General features: G+C 39.7%; 1 protein-coding gene across 8 annotated transcripts in view; it reads right to left on the reverse strand.

Annotated features, from left to right (window-relative positions):
• Positions 1 to 25,967, reverse strand: part of SLC38A4 (solute carrier family 38 member 4) — a 67,729-nt gene that overhangs the window by 17,001 nt on the left and 24,761 nt on the right. For 3 of the 8 annotated variants that reach the window (XM_048216664.2, XM_057318935.1, XM_048216665.2), the window contains exons 2-7: positions 23,579 to 23,662; positions 12,511 to 12,742; positions 8,546 to 8,636; positions 7,932 to 8,047; positions 5,109 to 5,182; positions 4,473 to 4,565 (exon numbers count right to left, since the gene is read on the reverse strand). In XM_048216664.2, the coding sequence (XP_048072621.1) occupies positions 4,473 to 4,565; positions 5,109 to 5,182; positions 7,932 to 8,047; positions 8,546 to 8,636; positions 12,511 to 12,629 (493 nt within the window). In that variant the 5' untranslated portion in view covers positions 12,630 to 12,742; positions 23,579 to 23,662. Of the gene's footprint in view, positions 1 to 4,472; positions 4,566 to 5,108; positions 5,183 to 7,931; positions 8,048 to 8,545; positions 8,637 to 12,510; positions 12,743 to 23,578; positions 23,728 to 24,181; positions 24,286 to 25,967 lie in introns of those variants that run through there. The other 5 variants (XM_044385510.3, XM_057318934.1, XM_048216666.2 and 2 more) reach the window with 4 other exon arrangements.

Genomic DNA, 25,967 nt, shown 5'->3' on the forward strand with positions numbered 1-25,967 from the left:
AGAACTAAAGTCACAAGTCGTGAGAAGTCCTGGCATTTGGGACATTCAGTCTTCTGGTAAGATGAGCATCTAATCTCCCAAATGGAAAGAAAAGCCACCCAGCGTGTTTTGTACGGCTTCCAAGTTCTTTTCAAAAATAGATATTTGGCCCTCTGGCTCTTGCACATGGACCTTTGCTAACAGTATCAATGCTGATTCTGTTTTTAGTCCAGCTCTGAGGTTTTCAGTGACGTTGTTCTTTCAAAGTCTCCCCCTAATTAGTTCTAAGTCATCATGGCCTGTACCGAGCGCCTGTTTTAGTGTCCATCACTTGGGCAGGGGTCTGGCAGCAAAAGGCCTGGGCCAGAGGCAGTTCCCCAGGTGGGCGTTAGTCTAGTCCTCTGTAACCTCACCGAGGGGCCCCCAACACCTCAGGGCACAGGCTGTCTCAACTGGAGGCTGACTGGATTGATAAAAGAATGTAAGAGAGGATAGCTTCTCCCACCGTGGTCAATGAATTTGCTTTCTCTATATCTCCCTTTGGCCGAATAAGAAATTATACGACACGGCGAAAGGTCTCGAGCACCTATGTAGGTGATGTGTTATCATGCGCTCTTCTGAAAATCTGCTGATAGAATCTCTAAACCCTCTCCCTGGAAACACGTGTATGTATACATAGTCATAACGTATGATGTTGCCTAAAGTCATAGGGACTGATGCAACGTCTCTTCCCCAAGTCCATCCACGCCGTGGAGTAAATGTGACTTTGACACAGGGTCCAGGAAGTTAAAAGTAAAATTCATCTTATTAATTTAAATTAAAAATAAGACTGACGAGTTTTGCATTGCAGTGTTTAAGCGTGTGCCACATCTTTCTGGTGAATTTTCGCTCGCAGACATGTGAAAGCAGATCTCTACGTTGCAAATTGTACCATTAATACTTTCAAAGGATTTCTTTAACCTCCAACAAAAGTAGTCATGGTGATGATGCTTCCCAACGTTGTTTAGTCCTGCAGATTAAATCATTTGATCAGCTGAAAAGCCACGTAAAACAGCAAGGTGAAGGTCATTTTCATTCCCCAGCTGAGGACATAAAGGTTGGAAAGCTTGCTTGACCTGTCCAAGGTCTCACAGATTGAAAACAACAGACCACATCCAAAATATAAGATCCCGGACTTTAGGCCAGTGTTTCTTCTCTGTTGTGAAGTGAATTTTTTTTTTTTACAATACCTGATGTGTCTTCTGTAAATATTATTTGGTTAATCTTTACAAAGACCTTGGCTTAAAGCTAAATCTTACAGAGCGCAAACAGAGGAGATATTTCTGATTAACTGGCTCGGTGAGGTACCATTCAATTTTAGAGCTATTAATTGCTGACTTTCAGTGATGTCACCACGGTTAATGTGTTTGGTCTTCGAAAATTTAGAAGGATCCAGACCTGTCTGGGTAATGTCAACATTATTCTGCTAATGTTGAAACATCTGTGGTAAATGTTAATTTTTCAGGGGATTGAGAAAATTGAACATTCTAAATGTGGAGTTGCTAAATACAGAAACGCAAATGATTTCCCTTAGGCTAATATAACTACTAATCGCATAGAGTAACCAAAGTGAGAGCATTTTCAGGAATGGTATATGACGTTCTTGTTTTACTCCCTTAAAGCCACACTTCCTTCCTGTGTGCGTGTCTTGACTGAGCGACCATTTTATAATTTACTCCGTTAGTTAGAAGCGTAATGGTGGTTACACTTTGAGCAACAGAAGTGGCTGTTGCCCCTCAGCTCATGGGGTTTAGGGCTAAATATGTGTATGTCCAGTGATTTCAGTTATCCAGACAGGTGAATTAGCTCAACTATGAGGTGATCCTAGGAAATGCCTGATATTTTAAGTCTTGAGAAGGCTGAAAATTTGAACCAAATGTAAAGCAGTCTATTTGGTGGCAGATGGGAAGCTTATATGCTTGTGGCCCCAAACCAGTAAAAAGGAAGAAACAATCCTGGTATTACTGCCAAATTCTACCCAGGCCTGTAGTGTTAATATATACAAATATGAAAAGAAAGAAATACAAATCATGAAGCTATTTAACTGCTTACCAACCATCCATTAGCAAGAGCAGGTATAGCTGGATAAAGGTTAGTAAAAGAATTGCTGCATTCCAGAAATCCAATGATTTTAAGAAGGGTTACCTCCTTGCAAAATCCCTGCGCAAATTTATTTATCGCAGCCATTGTTTGTCATAGTGAAAAACTGGAAACAATCCAACATCAATAACGGATTCAGTATACCCATTACGGTGCATTTGCACAATGGAAAATTCAAAAGCCATTTAAAAGAATGATATGCAAATACATCCAAGGCATATTGTCAAGTAAAAAAAGGAAGCCGTAAATCAGTATTAGAAGATGATCCAATTTTATCAGTAACAATATGTTAAATTTTGCATAGAGGAAAACCTTGGAGTAGTTATTTCTAAGGGTGACTTACATAAGCATTTCTTTATAATTTATATATTTATGTGATGTCTTAGTTTTTCACAATTAGCTTATATTTATCTTATAAGTATAAAAATGCCCATTTAAAAAACAATCAAGAGGGCTCCAGAGACATTGAATCCAAGAAATAGGGAGAAAAGGATGTACCGAACCCTTATTATGTGCCATATGTTATCTGATTTCATCCTCACAATGACCTTGTGGGATGAAATATTACTCTCATTTTCACAGATGGAAAAATTAGACTCAGACGAGAAGTCACAGACAGTGACAGGAACAGACTCAAATTTAGGTGCATCAGACTCCAAAAGTCTAGTCTCTATTCAAGGGTTTTAAAATATTTTTAAAAAGCAGGAACATATCGGATACATACAAACAGGGCCAAGGGAACCCAGAGGGACTTGTACCTACTAGTCTAGAGAAGCGATGGGTCATGGGAGCAAACAGAAAGAGTGTGTGTGTGTGGGGGGGGTTGGGGGACTCCAAGAGTAGGGGAACTGAAAATGTTTGTTATGGTATGACAGGACATATAGAAGCAGCTAGCTAGCTAGGTAGGTATGGGGGTGGTAGGAAAGGTATCGGAAAGGTAGGCAGAAGAAAGATGAAGACCCTTACAGGACAGGCCAAGGGGTTTAAGTTTTATCCTGAAAATAATGAGCTCATGCTGCAGAACTTTATGCACGTGAGAAGCAAGACTAGATTTTCATTTGAGAAAGTGAATTTGGAGGATGAACTGGAGATAGCAGCAGGAGAAACTCAGGCAGGAAGCCCAGTTAGAAGGCTACTGCACCAGTCTGAGCAGAAACAGTGACCACCTGAACTGAGACGGAGAGACTGGAAGGAGAGGAGAACTTCTCGAGGCAGGCAGGAAACAGAATGGACAGGAACTGGTATTTGATTGGATGTTCAGGGTTAAGGAAGGAGGGAGAAGTTTAGGATGACATCTGTGATGTCTGGCTCAAGAAACTGGATGCTGCTGGTATCATTCATTGAGAGAAGAGCAGAATGGCAGGTTTGGAGAGGAGGTGAGGAAGTAAGCACCACCGTGTGATGATAGATTCCAGGCCTTTCAAGAGGACATAGGCAGTAGGACATAGGAATTATGGGTCTGGATGCCTTCTGAGGGTCAAAGACTCCACAGGACCAGTGAAGCTGGTGGGCAAACATATCACCTGGAACACGATTAAAAATACAGGTTCCTAGGTTCTACTCTGGAAATTATCATTTAGTAGGAATTATAAGAATCTGTAGAACCAAGGAATTTGTGGTTTTATTATAATGCTTCCGATGCCTACCTAGCCAGATCTTTGCTTTAGCACAACTTCTTGGGACACACTCGAATGGGCTGGCTCTGTGCAGGCTGTCTCAAGGACCCCCCCCCCCCCCATATTTGGCTGTGCCTTTCAGATACTTAATTTTCTCTTTTATGAAATAAACTGTCATCCATAGGAAACATCAACTCTTCTGGCAACAACAGAAATAAGCACTAATGCTTTAATTTTTAAAATTTAAATGAAAGCCATAACAGCATTTGACATCAAAGCTTTTATTTTCTATTTTACTTCTAGAATTCATTTGGTGGGATCCTATATAATATTTTCTTAGATATTGTTATTTTTAATTAAAGAAGGACAGCAAATCTACTTAAGAATCCTTATTTTTAAAATTTATGAATATAGAGCAGCTGTTTTTCAGTATTGAACATGCTTGTTCATTGCCATAAGAGTTTCCTGATTTACGGGGCGCCTGGGCGGCACAGTCATTAAGCGTCTGCCTTCGGCTCAGGGCGTGATCCCAGCGTTCTGGGATCGAACCCCACATCAGGCTCCTCCGCTAGGAGCCTGCTTCTTCCTCTCCCACTCCCCCCTGCTGTGTTCCCTCTCTCGCTGGCTGTCTTGCTCTGTCAAGTAAATAAATAAAATCTTAAAAAAAAAAAAGAGTTTCCTGATTTACGGAACATTCTTTAGAAAGTTTAAGTGGTAGTGAATATGATATGCCCTTACCTCCAATGTTCTGCATTGTAATGGAAACAAAAGCTCCAATTTTCCCAGGCCATCCAAATGCCTTTTCCCCTAGTTTTTCATAAATTAAAGACCCTATAATAAAAAGTAAAAAAACGAACAAAAACAACCTTTTAAAAGGATTGTTTTAATGATTTAATGGAATGTTTTAATTTCTATAATTATAAACAACCTTTTAAAAGGATTGTTTTAATGATTTAAAAGGAATGTTTTAATTTCTATAATTATAAACTAGAGTCTCAAATGTGTACATAAACACCACATAGAAATTATAAACCCCAAAGATGCAATCTCAGAAGCCAATACAAAATATGTTACATGTTCTCCAGACAAGGAGCAATGGCTTCATTCATCTTAGCTCCTTGCAGCAAGTCAGGACTGTTATTTCTGTCATCCATCAAGACTCCTTTTTCCTATTTGGCTTGAACCTGAGCCAGTTGCCTTTCACTTCTCTTAGCTGACCCAATTACTAAAAGCATTGAGCGGCCACGTCATTGGGGTCAGAAGAAAATGAAATGTGAAATTGACTAAAATCCTCCTATAGTTAGAGAGCAATAGACTGAACTACCCTTTAACAAGAATCAAAATAGAACGTCTTGGACATGAGGGGTAGCATACCTCCTTCCTTGGCGGTCTTCAATAGAAGGTGGACTGAGTAGAGTGATAATATTGCTACAGCAAGCAGCATGATTCTGGGAAGGGAATAGAGAGTAGACAATAAATTTCTATAATAAGACATCCTTATATTTGATATGATCATAAATTATCGCATTGGTCCTTCCAGCCATCAACTTTCCAAAAGTATGTGGATTTGGGGGAAGCTGAAAGATTCTTTTCTGAACTCCACGCATACCCTTTGCTGTCACAGAACTGGAATTTGCTATATTTTATGTGCTAAAACATACCACTGGAACTTCCTCCCATTTCGTTTTTTTAGTGTTACCCACAAGTAGAATCTGGTTCATAACTCAGATGCTAAATGTATAGCAAAATTAGCAAATACTGTATCTAATTATTCAGCATATGGGTATGTGTCCATCATATCTGTATGCTATTCTCAGCAACATTTATAATTGAGGGCTATCTGACAAGCTGGCTCAGCCTTAATGTCAAATCTAGAAATACGGAAGCCAGAGCGTGCAGAGTCTAACCTATATCACTACTGATCCTGCACATGCGATGACAAGAGACTGTGGCAGCCACGGGGTCGGGCTGCTGCCTGCGTAATAGAGCAAATAGAGAAAGGGAAGGATAGGGTACCGGAAAACGCCTTTGTGTGTTGTGGCCAGAAAGAACCCTTTCTGGCTCAGGACCGTCTTCATGTTCACAGGCATATACGAATTTTTTACATATAGAGTGATCAGTGCTTCTCCAAAAACAAGCATTGGAAAGCAAAAATAAGAGCATAGATAAAAGCATCTATATAATAAATAAAGGAATAATACTAAACTTTACCTGACATCTAAAAACAAAAACAAAAACCCCTTATTCTTTGTTTTACATGACCAGAACACAAACATTTTCCCCACAATTGATCTAATTCTTTGGTAATTCCTAATGACATCAATGTTGCGAATGTACATTTGGGCCACAGGTTACACATTTTTATAACTACTCTAGCTATCCTGTGCTCTTGTTTTCCACAAAGTATATTTATTGCAACAGTCTAATCAATGACTTATTCATATGTTTCCATATGCCTTGTGAACTTACCTGTTTTTAAAGATGTGATTCAGATTACAGAATTTTATTTCCTGGAAAAATAATGAGCATCCCCTGTATTCTAAACACATACTTTCTTTAGCAGAAAATACTAAAAGTAAAACCAATGAAATCCTGTGTTACTCGCTGTGAATTAAGGGAGATAGCCGACTTCGGTGCTTGGGTACACAGAACGTGCCCCATGATGTCCAACGACAGAATTGCTCTGGACAGTGTAATCTGTTAAATGTTCAGGCCTAAAATGAGGCCCTTGGTTTTAAAAGTGGAATATTCTCCTCCCATAAAAATGATCTTGTGGCCCTAGGCCTAGGATGGGGGGGGAAGAGTCTCTTATCTCTATTCATCAGTGATGGATGATAACTTCCTAATTGTAACAGTATGTATAATTAACAAGGAGAAGACAGTGTGTCTTCGAGATCGTGCCTGTTACAAGAGTGTACAACTGTGTGTATGAATACATCTCTAAGCCATTAAGATTCAGAGAAGAAAAAAGCTACTTTGTTTCAAACATGACGTTGATATAAAAATCTGTTCAGCTAAAAAATACTATACCCGAAACGGATCAGAGCGGTAACACAATATAAATATTTATAGTCCCGCCTGATCCTTAGCCCTCAAATAGCTGTGTGATTATCTAATCATAAATGATGTTCAAAACATAAATAGCATGTATTTATAACATAAGCATTGCATTCTTAGACAGCTATTTAATGCTCTAGCCTTGCATTAAGGATGGCGATCTGCCTTCACGCTGATGCCTGACTAATATTAGACTGTATTCCTGTGAAGAATTCCACTACTGCCAACTGTCTTAGAAAATACCAGGCTGTGCGTAATGCACACAAACATCTGTGGCTGCCCGTCACAGACGGTGTGGTATCTGTCCTCCAGGTCAGCTATGTGGCCCTGCTGCCCGTGGGTGGCATTTGACCGAGTACATAGGTTGAGGAAGTATTTCTGTGCCAAGCACTGTACTAGGTCTTCAGGATACAGACATGTGGCGAGTGAAAACAGACATGGGCTCAAGCCTCTGGAGATTATAATCTAGAAAGGGAGAGAGATACTAACCAAAAATTAGACAACTGCACTAAAATACTGAAATTGTGGGGAGCGTATAATAAGGTGTTTGCCCCAGTCATGGAGGTCAGAGAAGGCATAACTCAGGTGAGGGTGAGCTGTGCTATGAGGAGTCAACTAGATGAAGAAGAAAGGGAAAAGAAACCCAGGACCATGTGCAAAGGCCCTGTGGTGAGAGGGGAATATGGCACTTTCTGGGATGGAGAGAAGGCTAGTGTGCCCATTGTATCAGGCATCTAGGGGTCCTGGGGGACAGGGCGCAAGATGGGACTACAGCATGCAGGACTCTGTAGGCCTGGTTTGGGATGGGATCTTTTTCCTTAGTGTGATACAATCGGATCTGCTTCTGGGAAAGATCTTTTTACAGTGAACCTCTTTGTAAAACACTTTCTTCGAACTGGTAGGGCTGCTCCAATACTTTGGGTGGTTGAGCACATATACTTTCTGCCAGCTGGTTAGGGGCAGCTGGTTGAACAAGCACCATGATTAGTCTGCTCTGAATAGTCCTCAGGTTGCTGTTTTATCTAGAAGCCAGAGAATATGCTAATACTTTCTCAGATCATTCCTTCACAAAGATCAAACTTGAGATTGTTAATTGAGGGAACACCAGGTGTGCATGGGCTTTGAACCAGACGTACTTACATAAAAAGTATGATCCCCGTGTTGGCCATGGCATAGGACAGGCCCAAGATTCCACTGCCCATGATGGCGTTACTCAGGTTGAATGAAGACATTCCGAAGGACGTGGTTCCAGGATGCTTCAAGAAAAAAAGGGCGCATTTTAAGCAAATATTTGCCAAAGGATGAACCCTTTTCAAATTGTTCTTATTCTCATGTTATCTTTACTGGAAGAGGTTACAGTTCAGAATTGAAGAGTAAGATAATATCACAGTGAATAAAAGCTGTTACTACAATAAAAGCATATAATTTTCAAAGGAATGCTTGGTTGCAGCAGGGGTCTTGGGGAAAAATAGAAAGTATGGGTCGGGTAACATAAAGAAGGGAAAGCATGTCTGATTGCAGATTACATTTGGGTTAGAATGATTTCTCCAAAAAACAAATGAATTTCATAAATGATTTATGTAGCCATATGGCGAACAGGAAAAACAAGTCCTTATTCCAGTAAGGGCCTGAATAAACAGAGGATGTGCTGATGGAGGCTTGGAAAATTTCAGTCACATTGTTTTCCCACAGAGACCTCGGTAGACCAAGCACCCTCGGTCCTGTTTACTGCCCCAAAGCAGAGATTGACTTACATGTTCATCACTGTAATCTGCCAGCTTCTTGTCCCCTAAAAACCCATTTGTCAGGAATTTCTGACTTTCAGCATCTTCATTAGTAAATTGACTGGATGCACACACAAAAAAGAAAATGAAGGAAAAACATCTAAGTAAGTGCTCTGAATTATATTTATGTTTCAGGTAATCTAACTCACTGAATCGGGGAGGAAAAAACAAGGTACTCGGAACTTCTTCTTTCTTTCTTTTGTTCCTTCGTACTAGTGTTCCTTCCGGACCAACAGCTGAGCTCCATTCATGAATATACTTTGGGAAGGAGAGAAGAAGTTATGAAGGAAGAAAATAATTTTTTTAAGCCACATTTCTTCTTCTCACATGAACTGTGCAAAAAAAAGAGAATAATTGCAGCTCATTTTGTTTTCATTTGGAGCCCTCTCAAAGAGAAGGTGCAGAGCGGTGACTGAGCTTTCTCCACTACTACCACACCAGAATCACGTTAATTCAATAAATACTAATGTCTAGACGTGTGATCTTCATCTCGTTCGATGCTCAAATATCTCTATGAGAGGAACTTTCATGCCCCCACTCTACAGGTGAGGCGACCCTGGCTCAGAAAAGGGAAGTACCATGCCCACACCCACCCGACTCCAAGTCTAGGGTCTTCCATGCGCCCTGCGGTCCCAGGCAAGACCCCATAGCTGGTGTTTTCCACTTCTCCTGGCCCCACCGTGTATTCACATACCCCTCGCTGGAAGGTAGTTCAACGGTAGCTCTGTGCTGTGTTTGGTTGTTTTTGTGTGTGAGTGTACAGATTTTCATGACTCTGAAGATACGCTTGGGCCATTTAGACAATGAGGAACTATGAAAAATGTTAAAGAAACCCACGAATTGGTAGAAGAGCGGGGAAGGAAGCAGGGCTTTCCACCGTTGCTATCTGCGAACACTGATCGTGGTCAACGCGGACAGGGGCCGGACACCACACATGGTCACACTGTACGGGTCCTACAGTTCTATGCCAGGGGGTTGAGGAGGTGAGCTAATACAACCACACGTCCCAAAGGCTTGACCAGTAATAACAGGAGACCTGTACAAATGATCCTTTATAACAGAAGCTAATCCTGACAATATCTTGTGAGAAAGAGAGAACATTGTTCTTCCGTCCTCTCCCAAAGTAACCTTGTGAGGTGGAGGTGGGACCAGCAGACAAAGTTACTAAGTCTGATGTGCTTCTCCAGGTATTCACTGTGTACTAATTAGGAACGTTTCCCAGCATTCTCCTCTTTCTCCTAGGAAGCATAATGCCTGTCGATGCTTTCTTCCATCCCTTCACGAACCCCCTCACGCCATGTTCCCTTTTTGTGCTTTATCTTAATAGTCTGTAATTAATATACTTGCTATGTGGAGACTGGTACATAATGTTCATAGCTGGAAATAGATAAAATAAGATGAAATGAAGCCTAAAACAGGCCTAAGGATTAGAAAGCAAAAGTGTCATCTGGATTTAGACTCTGGAATGCCAACATTCTATTTTTTTACCTCAGTCAATAAATTAAAATCCTTTAGTCCATGAGTAGTTTTTGTAAAATTTAAAACGTGAAAGTAAATACATTTTTCTTTCTCAAGGCATTTGCATGTTTTTCTTTTGGCATGAGATGAATAATGATCATAAAACATGACAAGACTGGATAAAATATGAGAAATGTTTTGAATGTCTTAAATGTTTTGATACTGAACCCAGCATGTATTGAAAACATAAGTGTAATGATTCCAAATAAATGAATTATGTCCAATTTCCCAACAGTTTACATGGAAGGGATCAATTCAAACCAAACATAAACAAAACCCATCTTTTTAAAGTGATTATAAAATTGCAAAATGATGAGCTGTGTCTGAGTCAGGAGTTAAAAGCTAAGTCACTGTAAGCCGTCCAGAACACATTGTATGAAGCTTAAAGAAAGCACTCCTGTCTTTCCACTGTGGCTTTTAGAGGACCAAATCGAATGACCCCGTAGGGCTGTTCTCGGGATGGTGTCCCCTCAGCTCAGCCACCTCTGCAGGGTTTGTATCTGTGAGCATCCTTCTCAGAAACAAGAGCCCTCAGAGTTGGTCGATTTACAAGGGGTGACAAAGTGGAGGTGAAGGAAACAAAGTTCCCCGGGGATTAGCGATCTTGCAGGGAGGGATTCACGTAATTAATCCTCAGAAAAGTAGGGGCCAGTGTGTCATTCTGCATTTCTCACTGAAGCTCACAAGAAGAGAAATACCTGCCAACTCAGGCGGCCTGCAGATTCCAAAGCCCTCTGTCCTGCCACACTGTGCCTTCTCCAGAGCTGTTCAACCTACAAAATGCCATGAGTCACATCCCCATCACCTCTCTGGTCCAATGGCACAAAAGCTGACCGCACGGCTCCGTGGAGGAAGAACAGGGCTTCCTCCTGGTGGTCTTTCCGGGATGTTGTGAAGTGCAATGAGATGTCCTTGTTTGAGGGTCCTATTCTCTACTTCGGGCCTAGATTTGGTCAAACATTTCCTTCTAAATGTCTGAAGTCATCCCTCATCTGTATTATATACCATTTTGTGAGAAACGAATTTCCTTCATCAACTGGCTATTGAGCACCTACTATGTTCCAGGCAGTACGCTAGGTGCTGGGACCACAGAGGCCAGTGACCTGTTGTAGTGGAATGAGGAAGGAGAGAGGGCACACAAAGGAGGGGGTGGTCACTTCCACCCAACGGAAGGCTTCACAGGAGTTCTGACTTTGAGCTCTGTCTTGTCGGATGAATGGTATCAGTAGAGAAAGGGGAAGGTGGATGAGTGGCACAAAAAGAGGGCATTCCAGGCAGATGGAGCAGAAAGAATGATGGTGCAGGGAGCTGGGAGAGGCTCAACAAGGCTTTCCTACAAAAAGGGAGCAGAACAAGAGAGGGACCTGAGAGCCAGGTCAGGGACGGATCATGAAGGGCCTTACATGCCAAGCAGCGTATAGCCTAATCTTTGTCTTATAGCTAACGGGGAGCCACTGAAAGTCTTTACCAAGGGATGGAACCCAAGTCACTTTGCAGTTGTAAAAGATGACTTCTGCAGGGATGTGCAGAGCCAGCTGGAGGGGAGCAAAATATAAGACAGGGAGACCAAGGGACAGGAAGGGCTGTTTTAATAGAAGGTGACAGATGATGCGGTCCTAGAGTAAGATGGCAGTCGAATGGGTACAGACAAGGGGATGGATTTGAAACATTAAAGAGGTGGAACCAACCAGATAGAATCAAACACTGGATGTGTGGTTGGGGGGAGGGACGATTCAAGGTTGACAGTCAGGGTCTTTTGACTGAGTTGCTACAAGACAGTGGTGATTTTCACCATGATGGCAATTACTGGAGGAGGAGGAGATTTTGAAGAGAAAAAATGGAGTTCAGTATAAGACATCACAAGCTTGACTTTATAAATGAGGCAATTCAGACACATGAGTCACCCATAGAGACATGTGGTAGACAGCTGGACAGAGTGACCTGAATGAAGTTGAGAAGTCTAACAGGCTGAAGACGTGGCACACATTCAGTGAATGAAACCGTGAGAGTTGTCAGTGAGCTTGCTCACAGGTCACTTTTGGTGACCAAAGAATCCCTACAGAACTCTGGAGATGCAGCAACATTGAAGGGGCAGTCAAAGGAAGAGGAATCTGAGGGAAACTAGTCCAAAAGGTGAAAGAAGTGATAGGTTAATATAACTTCAAATGTTCTATATTAATGGGGACAAGAACACTGTAACCTCAATTCTCCATTAGTCACACACAGTCTAAATCAGACTGACATATAATAATGACATAATAATGAACTTCAGGGTCAGAGAGTTGATGTGTGAACATCAATGTCATTGTCATCTCGCAAATAGGTAATGAGTCCAATTCTTCCTGACAAAAACCTTGTTTTTCACATCCATAAACCTGACGTTTTCCCCTGGAACCTGGTCATTTTTAATCCCATACCTGCTCATGGCTGCCTTTTCTAAATTTCCCATCCCGGTGTAGCTATCTTGAGCACTTTCTCCACTGACGCTCTCGTCATCAGGTTCGATGTTGACATTTCTCAGCTCCATGGGATCCATTTGAGCTGCCAGCGCCTCTTGTCCACACACAAGCTCCTTCAGTGTAAACAGTATCCTGCACCTTCCGCCTCAGGCTCTCTTCCACTTCAGGTTGGTGTTCGGAACACGCTTTTCTGCAAGCAGAGCACGAAACAAATCACAATTTTCTTTAAATTAGATCAATGAATGCGAATTACCTACCTTGGGTATGATCTCTATAGAAACATGGAAAGAAAGTACACTCCTGAAAATGTCCTATAAATTTATGTCTGGCAAGTTTCCTTTACCCAATACAAAAATGAAAAATCAAAGAGAAGAAGGAAAGTCATTAATAAATGGCTAAATCAGCGGATATTTATAGAGCGCCTATGTACATGAATACGGCAGGTGCTTTGCTAGTCACTGTGGGAAAAAAAAAGAAAAAAAAAGACCTGGCAGCCATCTTCAAGAAGATTTCTTATTTGTGAGCAAATTGCCTGATTTTAAAAGAAAGACAAAAGTTGTTGACAAAGACCTGACAAGGCAGAATCTAACGCTGTCTCTACTAGCGGTAGGATAAGAAAGTTACTGCTTGAGTTTGCTAATTGGGTATGAAAGAGTTCACATCACCAGAACACCTGACAATATGCAACGCAGGGTAGGATCACGCTAAGGGAGCTGCGTTCCAGGCCCCCCGCATCATGAGGCTAAAGCTAAGAACATAACAAAAGGAAGTACGGGTTTATCTCTGAATCAGCATCTGTCACCATCCCTATAAAATGCATTTTAACAACAAAGAGACTCAGCTTTTAGGTTCTGCTCTGCCTTTAAGTCATCGGATCCCAGCACAAGTTAACTTTTTGTTTTAACATTTTATTTATTTATTTTTCTGAGAGAGAGCAAGAGAGAGAAAGAAAGAGAGCGAGCACGAGGCAGAGGGAGAAGCAGGCTCCCCCACTGAAACAAGAGCCCGATATGGGACTCGATCCCAGGACCCGGGGATCATGACCTGAGCTGAAGGCAGACGCTTAACCGACTGAGCCACCCAGGCACACTTTTTTTTTTTTTAAACCTCATTTCCTCAACTATAACATGAAAAGGGGTGGACTGGCATTGTGTTTAAAAAAAAAAAAAGGCTATGAATCCATCATGCGTTGTTGATACAATTTCTTCTAAAATTTTACCGTTAGAATCAGTCAATTCTTGTTGAACTGTTATAGCGGGAGAAATACTATATCACGCTTGGAAGGTGTGGTTCTGGAATATGCACTACCCGTTTGGGAAGAAAATCCCGAGCACAGAAACTAACATAAAAACTGTTCCAGAACTCACAAAATCCGAAAGTCCCCTGACAAATACAAAGCAAGCACAGGGGAATGTCTCGGCAGTCCGGCGCCCGAGGAAGCACATCTGTGGAAGGCAACTCACACTTGCGAGTTCACAACCCCAAAGTACAAAAGCCACAGAACACACATGGAAACTCAAGATGAGTGTCAGTAAGCATGAGAAAGCAGATTCATACCTGAGTAACCAGAGCTAGCAAAGCAATCTGAAAGGGCCTTTATTTTTTTATTTTTATTTTTTTTAATTAATGATTTTTTATTATATTATGTTAGTCACCATACAGTACATCCCCAGTTTCCGATGTAAGGCTCGATGATTCATTAGTTGCGTATAACAGCCAGTGCACCATGCAATACGTGCCCTCCTTACTACCCATCACCGGTCTATCCCATTCCCCCACCCCCCTCCCCTCTGAGGCCCTCAGTTTGTTTCTCATAGTCCATAGTCTCTCATGTTTCATTCCCCCTTCTGATTACCCCCCCTTTCTTTATCCCTTTCTTCCCCTACCGATCTTCTAGTTCTTATGTTCCATAGATGAGAGAAATCATGATAGTTGTCTTTCTCTGCTTGACTTATGAAAGGGACTTTAAAACTGTATAATAAAAACTAATAGGAATGTTCAAAATAAGAAATAACATCCATAAAATAAGAACAGGGTAAAAGATGGTCAGGCTGGTTTGGAAAAAAGCCAAAAAGGAATTCTAAAAATTAAAAAAAAAAAGTCATCAAAATAAAGAGAACTCAGCTGAAGGGACTTTGAAGGGACTATTTTTGTGACTATGAAACTGAAAGATCCATGGAAGTCACTCAAATTATATCACAAATAGGTAAAGAAAGACAAACATGAAGTTAAGAGACATGGTGGGGGAAGCAAGAATAAGAAGTCTAACATATTCCACTTGCCCTCCTAATATGAGAAAAGTATGAGGCCATGGAGAAGCAAAATAGAAAGACATAATGGCAGAGAATTGTCCAGAACCAAAAAAAAAAAAAAAAAAAAAAAGGATAGTAGCTCTCAGGATTTAAAAAAAAAGCACACAGTATTTCAAGCAGAAGGAATAAAAATGAATATAATATATTCATTAATAAATATGATAAAGAGAAAGAGAAAAATTATAAAAGCCAACAAAGAGAATAGAAGATATGCATATGGTTAAAGAAAAAATAGAAAGTTCCATTAAATGAGTAAAAAAAGTTTCTCCTATCCATCACACAGACCAGTCTCACCCAAGAGCAGGAACTATGAATGTTTCTATTTTTAGTTCTTTAGTTAGTTATCCTAAATTTAAATTATTCACTAAAACTTCTCTGACATGGTTTATCAATTCTAGACTTGTACATATGACAGATGAGGAAATTAGCATACTTCCCTCTATCCGTCCTTCTCACAAGCTGCTAATTGTTTTAGTTAATGAAATACTTTCACAACGTTGAGATTCATAATACTTTCATACTAGTCTGTAAAACAATGAAGTCGCTTATAATTTTCTATAGGTCGGTTTTGGACACTAAAAACCAACAATCGCTTTGACAACATTATGATTATGTAAATGGTATGCTCCAAAGAGCCAAGTGGTATATTGGGCTACCTAATAAATGATCTAGAAGTCCTCTGTTAGTAAAATTTTGCAAGTGAATTTTCCATTCTTTTACTTTCTGAATGGTTTCCTCCTCTACCCTCTGGGTCTCACTCAGCTGCCAGTGTCTTCTGAGCACCAGTCCAGCTTCCTCCTTCAATTCATTTTGCATCGTGCTGGAATCCACCTTGAATAACTCTTTTCACAAAATGTGACCATGTTTGTAAACAGAATTTCTGAGTTGTTTCATGTTGGAAAAATGCTTTACTTTGCCCCAAACTTTGCTTGAAGTATTGAGTAGAGTAGAAGAAGGTAGTTTACTTTGCTTTTTAAGTTTTTATTTAAATTCCAGTGAGATAACATGCAGTAGAGTATTAGTTTCAGGTGTACAATATGGTGATTCGGCACGTCCGTACGTCAGCCAGTGCTCGTCAGGACAAGTGCCCTCCTTCGTCCCATTTCACCCCCCCTCTGGTAACCACCAGTTTGTTCTCTATAGTTGAGAGTCTGTTTCTTGGCTTGTCTCTCTCTCTCTTTTTTTTCCTTTGTTCTTTTGTTTTGTTTCTTAAATTCTACACGAGTGAAATCATGTGTAGAAACACATGATGCGTGTTTTTCTCGGACTGATTTATTTCATTTAGCAGAATACTCTAGCTCCATCCGTGTCATTGCAAATGGCAAGATTTCCCTCTTTTTATGGCTGAATAATATTCCATTGTATAACACGGTTTACTTTTTTTTTTTTAAAGATTTTATTTATTTATTTGACAGAGATAGAGACAGCCAGCGAGAGGGAACACAAGCAGGGGGAGCGGGAGAGGAAGAAGCAGGCTCATAGAGGAGGAGCCTGATGTGGGGCTCGATCCCACAGCGCCGGGATCACGCCCTGAGCCGAAGGCAGACGCTTAACCGCTGTGCCACCCAGGCGCCCCAACACAGTTTACTTTTAAGCTATATCTATCTTATTTTTCAACTCATCCACTAATTATTTTTCACAATCATGTTTTTAATTTGTAATAATTTGGTCTTCATCTTCTCCCTCTTTTTTCATCTCACCCTTTTTGTTTGTTTTACAGAGGCAGTATTTTCTCAAATCTAAGGACACTGACTAGAAGTTTTCAAAAGCTCCTTTTGTTCCCTGAATTATGTATTTTTTTCCTGGAGTGAATTGTGTTTGTTCATCTTGGTCCCTCTCTTGCTCGCTGGTTTAAATTCTTAGTGATCCTAGGTTGTCTGTTCATCTTTATAAGTGAAGAGTATGGTGGTTACTTAGCCAGGAGGTACTCGGGGGTTTCTCCTAAATCTTGCAGGCCCATCTCATTCATGGGTTGCTGCTCCCTTGCGTTCCCGTAAGCGGCTTCCCTGCAGACATCTACGTGTGGAGCATTCTGGAGAACGCCGCTCCGTACGCAGCCGGCGCTCTCGGGGAGGCTTCTATGGGAGCAAAAGGCTGTCATGTGTTTTCCTTTTGGGTGAAGCTTCCATTCCTGCTTGTAATCCCTCTCTGTCTGTGGTGGAGGCCCCAGGGGCTTTTTTTTTTGTAGTCGGGCTTTCTTTACAGACTAGATCACAGCCTTAACCTTTGAGCAAAGGTGGCGGCCCAAACAGACGGAAATGCCCAAACTGAGGTTCCTTGCTGGCCATTGGTGGCCTGTGATCCACACCTTCTCTTTGTATACGTTGATTTCGCTTGGAGCAGCTGCCAGGCTCGTTCTGAAAAAAGCCCACTCACCCTGTAAATTGTTTACCCTGGTTTACCCTGGTTCCTTTTCTTTCACAGATTTTCTGGTGCTATCTGCTTTCTGGCTTCTAGGAATTCTTCCAAACTTGTGTTTATTAGTAACATTGCTATTATTTTTCAGAACTTTTGGGTTTTTTTCTTTTAAAAAGTCTTATTTTGTTTAAAGCTTCATTGCTTGAATTCCTCAACACGAGGTCCCAATTCTCCATTCTTCCCATTGACTCCCAAGACTTCATATCCCAAGGTCCGTCTCTGGGCCAGGCCTCTCCTGTGATCTCCCGCTGCCTATGTCCAGCCTCCTGACGGATGTATATACTTGCACATCTCAAAGGCAGTTTACATTCAGTGTATCCAAAATCTAACTTGTAACAGTTTCCTCTTCTTCCAATGTTTCCTATCCAAAGAATATTGTTACCCTTTATCTGGTTACTCAAACCAGAAGCATAAATCTTCTATTATAAATTTTCCTTTCTTAGCCCCCCCCCCCGCCCCGCCACACATCCAGTCCTTTACAAAGTCTGGTTGATTTTACAACTAGTCAACGTATATTCTCAAGTTAATCTAGTAGTTTCCATTTCTCCCACCATCATTCTTGTCCAAGCTACCATCTTTTCTCTTACCCTGTCAACTGCAACAAACCTAATCCGTGTCCTTGAATCCTCACTTGCTTCTCCTCCCCCGCAATTCACTTCTTGCACAACAGCCAGAATGATCCTTTATTTTATTTTATCTTATTTTTCAGAATGATCCTTTGAAAAGACATCTTAGGTCATATTTATTTGCATAAAACTCTTTCATGCCTTCCCCTTGTTTTTAAGAGAAAGTCTAACTTCTCAACATGCCCATGAGGTTCTGGGTGGTTCACCGTATTCTCTGGTCTCCTCTCCTTCCCAGCTCAGTGTTCTAGCTACACTAGCCCTCTTGCAATTCCAGGAACTCCCCGGGTTCTCTATGACCTCAGGCTATTTGCACATCTGAGCCACAGTGTCTGGAATGCTCTGTGTTCCATGCCTTACTTAGTCGACCTGTTTGGGGGGTTACAGGAATATACATGGCAGTAGGCCTGGGGGCTTCAGTTAAATTCCATTTCACTTAGTACTTAACTCAAAGGAAACTCACTGATTTCATTTGTAATAAGCCATGCTAACCTGGTATATATCCTGGATATATATAAAAAGTATATCCAACATGGTGGCACGTACTACATGTCAGAAACTGATACAGACTTGACATCCATTAACTCGTTTAATCCTCACAGCAGCCCTCCGAGATAGGTACAATTTTGGTTCTTATTCCCATTTTACAAATGAAGTCATGGAGACACAGAGAAGTAAAGTAGCCTCCTTGCTATGCCATCTCAGTTCTGCTGAGAACTAAAGCCCAGACACGGAACAGAAACACTGGCTCTGATGATAAATATAACAGGGTATAAATCTGGGCCAAATTAACTTCTGGACTTTTCTGTCTTACCATATGTAAAATGAGGGTAATATCATTTACCACAAAGCAGTATTGTGAGGATTTAAATGATATATTTTTAAAAAGATTTTATTTATTTGAGAGAGAGAGCACACAAGCAGGGAGGGCAGTAGGCAGAGGGAGGAGGAGAGAGCAGACTCTCCACTGAGCAGGGAGCCCAGTGCGGGGCTCAATCCCAGGACCTCGAGATCATGACATTGAGCTGAAGTCAAACACTTAACTGACTGAACCACACAGGCAGCCCCCCTCTTTCTTTTAATAATCAGAATTTAACAGCTGTCTTTGTCTGCAAGCAAACATACATAGTATTTTATATGTATATCTACAGTTTTTATAAAAGAGGACTTAACATTTCTCAAAATTCACAAAAAACGTAAGCAAGGTAGGTAGGCTTCCTGAATAAGGAAATTGAGACCTAATCTCATGCTATTTATACCAGATATAAAACATTACTTTCTCTTTCGACAATGACATGACATAGCCCATGAAGTATGAAACGGTGATTTAAGATCCCGGTCCCCAAATCCTAATTTTGGCCCTGGCCAAGTGTCATCTTCTCATAAAAGCTAGCACACGTTTTCACAGCTTATATCTTTAGCTCTGAAGATTCTATTGTTGACCTATTTTAAGGAAACAACGGTGAAAACAAAATTTAAAAAGAGTTAGAACATTATGGGCAACTAGACATTCTGCATCATTTGCCTGCAGCACAAAGTACATACCTTGAAATATTCAGACCATATCATAATTATTAAAATATATTAACATGATTATACTTTAGTGTGGAAGAATTTTACAGATGGTATTTATTCATTCAACAAATACTGAAAATGAAATAGGAGTCAAACGATGAAAGAGAAAGCATGACTAAGACAGAATCCCATGGGGCCCCTGGGTGGCTCAGTCAGTTCAGCATTTGACTCTTGCTTTTGGCTCAGGTCACGATCTCGGAGTCGGGAGATTGAGCCCCATGTCGGGCTCCATTCTCAGCACGGAGTTTGCTTGAGATTCTCTCTCCCTCTTCCTCTGCCCTTCCCCCCACTCATGCTCTCTTTCTGATAAATAAAAAATAAATAAAGTCTTTTAAAAAAGAAAAAAAAGACAGAATCCCTGCACAGGATGAACTGTTTAGTAGAAAAAACAGATTTTGAACAAAGTAGTCTAACATAATTTACATTTTTACTTTTTTTCTCTAAATAACTACTTGATGAATAATCAATGAATCTTTGCATGGGTAGGCTAGGAAAGAATGATATTGGCATATACCTTGGTTGAAAAATTTAATATATTACATGTAATATATGTGATACATGACATGCCACATTATTATAGAATAAAATTTTCATAGGCAGAGATTCTTCTACTGCTCCCCATCTCAGTACACAGCACCTTCACTAACCCAATTGCTCACGGGGGGAATCTGGCTATAGGCACTGACACCTCTTATTCTCAATCCTGAATCTCCCTACCCACATCCGATGCATCACCAAATCCTATCAATCCTTCTTTCAACATTTAAAAATAATTCATTTATTTCTCTCTCCATGACCAATATGTTATTCCAAATGACTACCTGCTAAAGGCCTAAAATGAATTACTCATCACTTTTTAGAATCAAGTCAAATTTCCTAATATGCTCTCAGGCTCTCCATGGCTCTACATACTTTAATCCACACGCGCTCTTTAGGCCCACCTGGAACCACACCTCCCCGCACTCACTGGATACACTGGGCTGTTTTCATTTCTCCTTGCAACCTCGGGACCTTTTAACATGCTGCTCTCCCTGCCTGGAACGTTCTTCTCCAGTAAAAAGAACCTGAAAATCTTTAAATGCCAAGTGGTCGGAGAGGCCCCCCCCATCTAAACTAGATCCCCCGTTATATGCTCTGGTATCATATTCTCCTCTCCTTCACATCCTTATCACACTTTGTGCTTCTGTTTTAAATTATGTGATTATTTGATAAATAACTGTCTCTTCCACTAGGCAGAGAGCTTCATGAAGGTGGGAGGGGTGCTGGGTTTGTAGACCCTACGTGTTCCCAGCAAGTGGCACAGTGCCTGGTGTTATATTCTCCTACTGTTGTATCTCTGTGTGCTCTCCTTTATAGATACAAGAATGTATTCTTGTTACACCTTTAAAGGTTAATAATTCAAAATGAAATGGAAGTGTTTCCCTCTGGCTACCAGGAGCAAGAACAGCTCTGCTCCCCAAAGAATGTTCGAAATTATTCTAAAAGAAAAAGCAAATTTGGTGTGACAGAACTTTCTGTAGTCTAGCTTTTCTCTTCAATGACGTGAAGTTTCTCTGTGACACCAAGAGATCTTCAGTGTGCTGGTTATCTGCACTGCTGCTTCAATTCACTTATTCATGAAGATAAAAAAAATCAGAACTTGAAACAAAGGTAATTAGAATATTGTGACTGTCAGAAGGCTTTGTTTCTTCATATTTATTAAGAGCTATCTTAATGTCCTAACGCATAGTCAAATTCTAGTTATTAACATTGTCCTGTTCTTTGAATAGGTACTCAAGAAATGTAGGATGGGCGATTCTCAGAAAAGCAGACTTCTGTTTTACTTAGGTAGTTCAACGTTAGACCTCAAATTTGGAAAGCAAAACTGTCCTTGAGTCAAGAGGCAAAAGTTACGACCTTCCCTAGTGACTGTAAACATTTATTTTACCTGATAAGCGAATGTGAAGAGGGAGCTGACATTGGCAGAGCATTTCCCACCATTCTGGGCTGTCTTGTCTTCCGTGCCAGCCTATTTCTGACGAGTCTACTCTGCAATCTAGGCTTAGTTAGCAGATCGCCTCCCATGTCATTTACCTTTTGGTTGAGCAAGTGGGAAGTAGCTGGTCATACAACTTCTAAAAGCCAAATGCTCTCTGCATCCAAGGAACCGACTTAAATCCACATCCCAAATGCCCCTTAGGTAAATGAACACCTTTCATTGTGAATAGCTTTCACAATGAAGTCAATCTAATATTACCTTTATATTAAATTCTTGTAAACAATTTCCCCAACAATGCCCTTCTAGTTGCTCATCGAGAGTCAGACGGCTTGTTAGTCTGTGGCGTGAGTCTTCACAATTAGCTTCCATAAAAACATTCAGTATCATTCAGTCTGAAGTACATCTTAGAAGAAGAACTGCTAATGACAGCAAAACTGTATTTATTGACTACTTGCTAGTGCTGGTGCTAATACCCCAGCATCTCCATTCCTTTCCTGTACTCAGACACACCTTGGAAATAATATCTAGGGAGAACTGGAAGAGTTAAAGGAAATAACCCTATGTTGAGGTCTTTTCCTTTTACTATGATTATTAAATGCTTGCTAATATAAGAGTTATAGCAGCCATTTGATGAGGTATACAGGCTCAAATATAATATAATAAACTATAATATAAAGGCCAAAATACAATATAAGCAAAATAACATTTCTAGCTCTGCTCTTAGAAGGTGACCTAGATTCTCTAGTCATCTTAAACACTGAGAAACATCTTAATTCACGCATAAATTTCAGTTCTTATTTTCCCAAATAGTAGTTTCTAGAAATGCAGAAAAATATGTACCATGTAGGATATTATCATAGTGAACTCTTCATGCTTCATGTATTGAAGCACGATATTTAGGAACCTGAATTGTGGATGCAGTTAATTCCAAAAGGTCTACATTCTGTATAATAGATACGGGACCACCTCCGGAGGAATTTTTTTTTTTTTGAAAATAAATTATTTTATTTTCTCTGAAGTAACTCATATGTTAAAAAGAACTTTAGTGGGGCGCCTGGGTGGCACAGCGGTTAAGCGGCTGCCTTCAGCTCAGGGCGTGATCCCGGCATTCTGGGATCGAGCCCCACATCAGGCTCTTCTGCTGTGAGCCTGCTTCTTCCTCTCCCACTGCCCCTGCTTGTGTTCCCTCTCTCACTGGCTGTCTCTCTCTCTGTCAAATAAATAAATAAAATCTTTAAAAAAAAAAAAAAGAACTTTAGTAGCCTACAAAGTATCCTGTGTAACATAGTTATAGAAAACTCAAGAGTTTAGTCCTCAAAACTACATTTCTCAGTACTTAAATCTTACTGATATACTTCTTAGGCTATGACTATGTGCTCTGTAAGATATCCAAAATATGGGGATACACAAATCCACCGAGAATTCTCCCTCATCTAATTGATAAATTTGAGGAGTACAGCTCTCTTTTTAGATAACTGATCCTAGTCCTTCCAAATCTAAAGCTATGTTTCTATTCTATTCAATTTCCCAGTTTCTTCTAGTAAATTTACTCTAAAAATACTCATTAAGATGGACACATACATAGATAAGGTAAATCACAAGTCTGTTTTCTTTTTCATTTGATAATGATGCAGCCCAAACTCTTAGCCGTTCATATCTGCTGCAGTCATGGGATATTCCTCCTTTGGTTTGTTTTTGCGGGTATTTTTGTTTTCAAGATTAAAAAAATCTTTAATGTTATAGCATTGAGAATGTACTTCTAAAACCTCATATTTTTTCTAAGACAAATTATTTCCACTCTACTCAGTGATTAACCAGGAGATGTAAATAACTAAATACTTGTTACCTACCTACCTTTTTTTTTTTTTTTGCTATATTTCCCTTTTCTGTTATCCACTGTCCTAATTGTATGCTCAAACCTAAAATTATCTGCAAAAGAAAGCTGCAATCAAGGCCTGGGATAATAGTTTCAATGTCTCACATTATACCTAATTTATCTTTGTTAAAATGAGAAAAAATTTCAAACATTTAACTTGTAATAAATAAACACGCTACACCATAAAAAGAAGAAAGGAAGCATTATTTTAACTCTGCAACTATTAACGTAAAAAGAGCTTTACCTTAATTATTTACCCAGTCCTGTGCAATCTTTCTGGAATTGTTTGGAATGGCAGACCCCTGGAGGAGTGTTGACTTATGTGAACCTTTGGGGATCGAGACAATGATTTAAAGACCAGTGGGCGTGAATGAGACAAGCCAATCACACCACCACTACCTTGCCCCAACACCTCCCTCTGTCCAACTTGCGTCAGCTCTTCTAAAAAAAAAGAGAAGCTAAGTCAGTTTACTGTTGTACATTTGGATTAAACATCGGTTACACCAATTTCTATTTGTTTTTAGAATTTTGGCTTTTATACAGCAAAATACTCACTTACTGAAAGCTTTATCTTGATTGGTATTCTTCTGTATCCAGATGCTATGGGTTGGTTGATAAAGCTTTTAGAAAATTAGCATTTCTAACATTTCTTCATTAACATAAAACATAGATTTATGACCTGAAGGCAAAGTATAATAATACGATAACAATAATACTTATGGAGTCAGATTGTTTAATGAAACATAATCAGAATGTATAGAAAATATTAATTACAGAGGAGAAACGTTATTTTCCTTTGAATTGCTGGCTTATTCAGAGGAAATTTTATGGAATGACAGATACTCACAAATGGCACCGCTCCTCAAGGTACCGCAAGAATGGAAATCGTCCATCCTATCCAGCTCTGCTACCTTTCCAAAGGCACTGTGCTGAGTAAGCAAAACGCTGTTTGGAGTTTTTAAAGAATTTCTAAATGAACATTTATCTTTTTCAAAGAAATCTACGTGGCTTTCCAAACATCAGAGAAGGGGTTAAAATGCGTTGGCATATAATTTATTCTGTTATGAAAATGTATCAGTGGGGTGAGAAAAAGATTAAAAATCAATCCAGAATTAAGGGTTCTTTGCCTTTTAAATATTTATGACACGAGTGAACAATCTGATGACCAATCAGAAGAAATGCTGGATTACAACAGGTGAGTCAACTCCCAATTTCCAAAAAAACACAACTAAACATTGTTCTTTGAGTAAGAAATTCTTAAGCTGATGCAAAGCATTAAATATTAAGTAAAATGTCCATTGACCCATTTCTTATTTTCTTTTCAAATGTGCCCATTTGGTCTACTAACTTTTATATGGTATATTTGCTTGTATTTGTCTCTTAGCTAGCTTGTTCTTTATTTTTCAAAATTATTCTATAGATTTGTCTTTTATTGGATGAAAATTATTGTCTGAGAAAAAATTACAACAAATATATTAATCTTAATTTCAGAAAAATTTAAAGAATATTCCTTTTCAAATTATTTCCATCATTTAATTGTGATATTTCCAACTTAAGATTTCTTTGTCCTAATTGTATGCTCAAACCTAAAATTATCTGCAAAAGAAAGCTGCAATCAAAGTTAACAGATGAAACGAGCAAAAATGTGCATTAATTGTTAGAAGATTTCCATTTCATAGTGGGTCAACTGAAAAAAAAAAGGATTGTAATATGTGAATCTCATACTATGATATCTTCATATAAAAAAGGATAGAGCTAATTGTCTAAGTACCTAAAGTTTTACCTCTCTTAAAATTTTAAGTTTAGATTTCACTTATAATTTAGATCTTCTTCAAGTATACTAAATTTAGTAAATTAGCATATTAGATTAAACTAAAGAGCACACTTAACAGACTTCTATGAAGGGTCTTATATTCCTTTTGAACCTATTCTAATTGCAAAATTCTTATCACAAACTTTCCTAATATTCACTTAAAAATCAAATACATACCTTGCAAATTAATTTGACAAAAGTGGTTGAATTAACATAGCTTCGGAACTTTGTTGTCTATTTTCTTCCCTCAATTTTTGATATATTTAGCTATGTCAATTAATGAAAAAATGTATAGTCTGGTCTTGACAAAACTCATTTTAAATTTCCATTCATAAGGAAAACACAGACTTAACGCCTTAGTTTCATGTTCCACATATTTCTTAAAATCATACATGATGTAATTTCATATGCACTTGGTAATAGGTCTATGCTCTTTTGATTTTTAAAGCATGGCAAGGGGCGCCTGGGTGGCACAGCGGTTAAGCGTCTGCCTTCGGCTCAGGGCGTGATCCCGGCGTTATGGGATCGAGCCCCACATCAGGCTCCTCCACTATGAGCCTGCTTCTTCCTCTCCCACTCCCCCTGCTGTGTTCCCTCTCTCGCTGGCTGTCTCTATCTCTGTTAAATAAATAAATAAAATCTTTAAAAAAAAAATAAAGCATGGCAAATACAACATATTCATTTAGTCTCTGATTTGGTTCCAGGACCACTGCAGAAAGAGGTAAGGAACCAGAATATGTGCCAACTTACAAAAATGAATACAATGAAAAATATCTGGGTAGTGAACAATGAAGCAAGTCTGAGCAAGAAGATGACAAAC

The sequence above is a fragment of the Ursus arctos genome, unplaced genomic scaffold (genome assembly GCF_023065955.2).
Source record: "Ursus arctos isolate Adak ecotype North America unplaced genomic scaffold, UrsArc2.0 scaffold_26, whole genome shotgun sequence".
NCBI lineage: Eukaryota > Metazoa > Chordata > Mammalia > Carnivora > Ursidae > Ursus > Ursus arctos.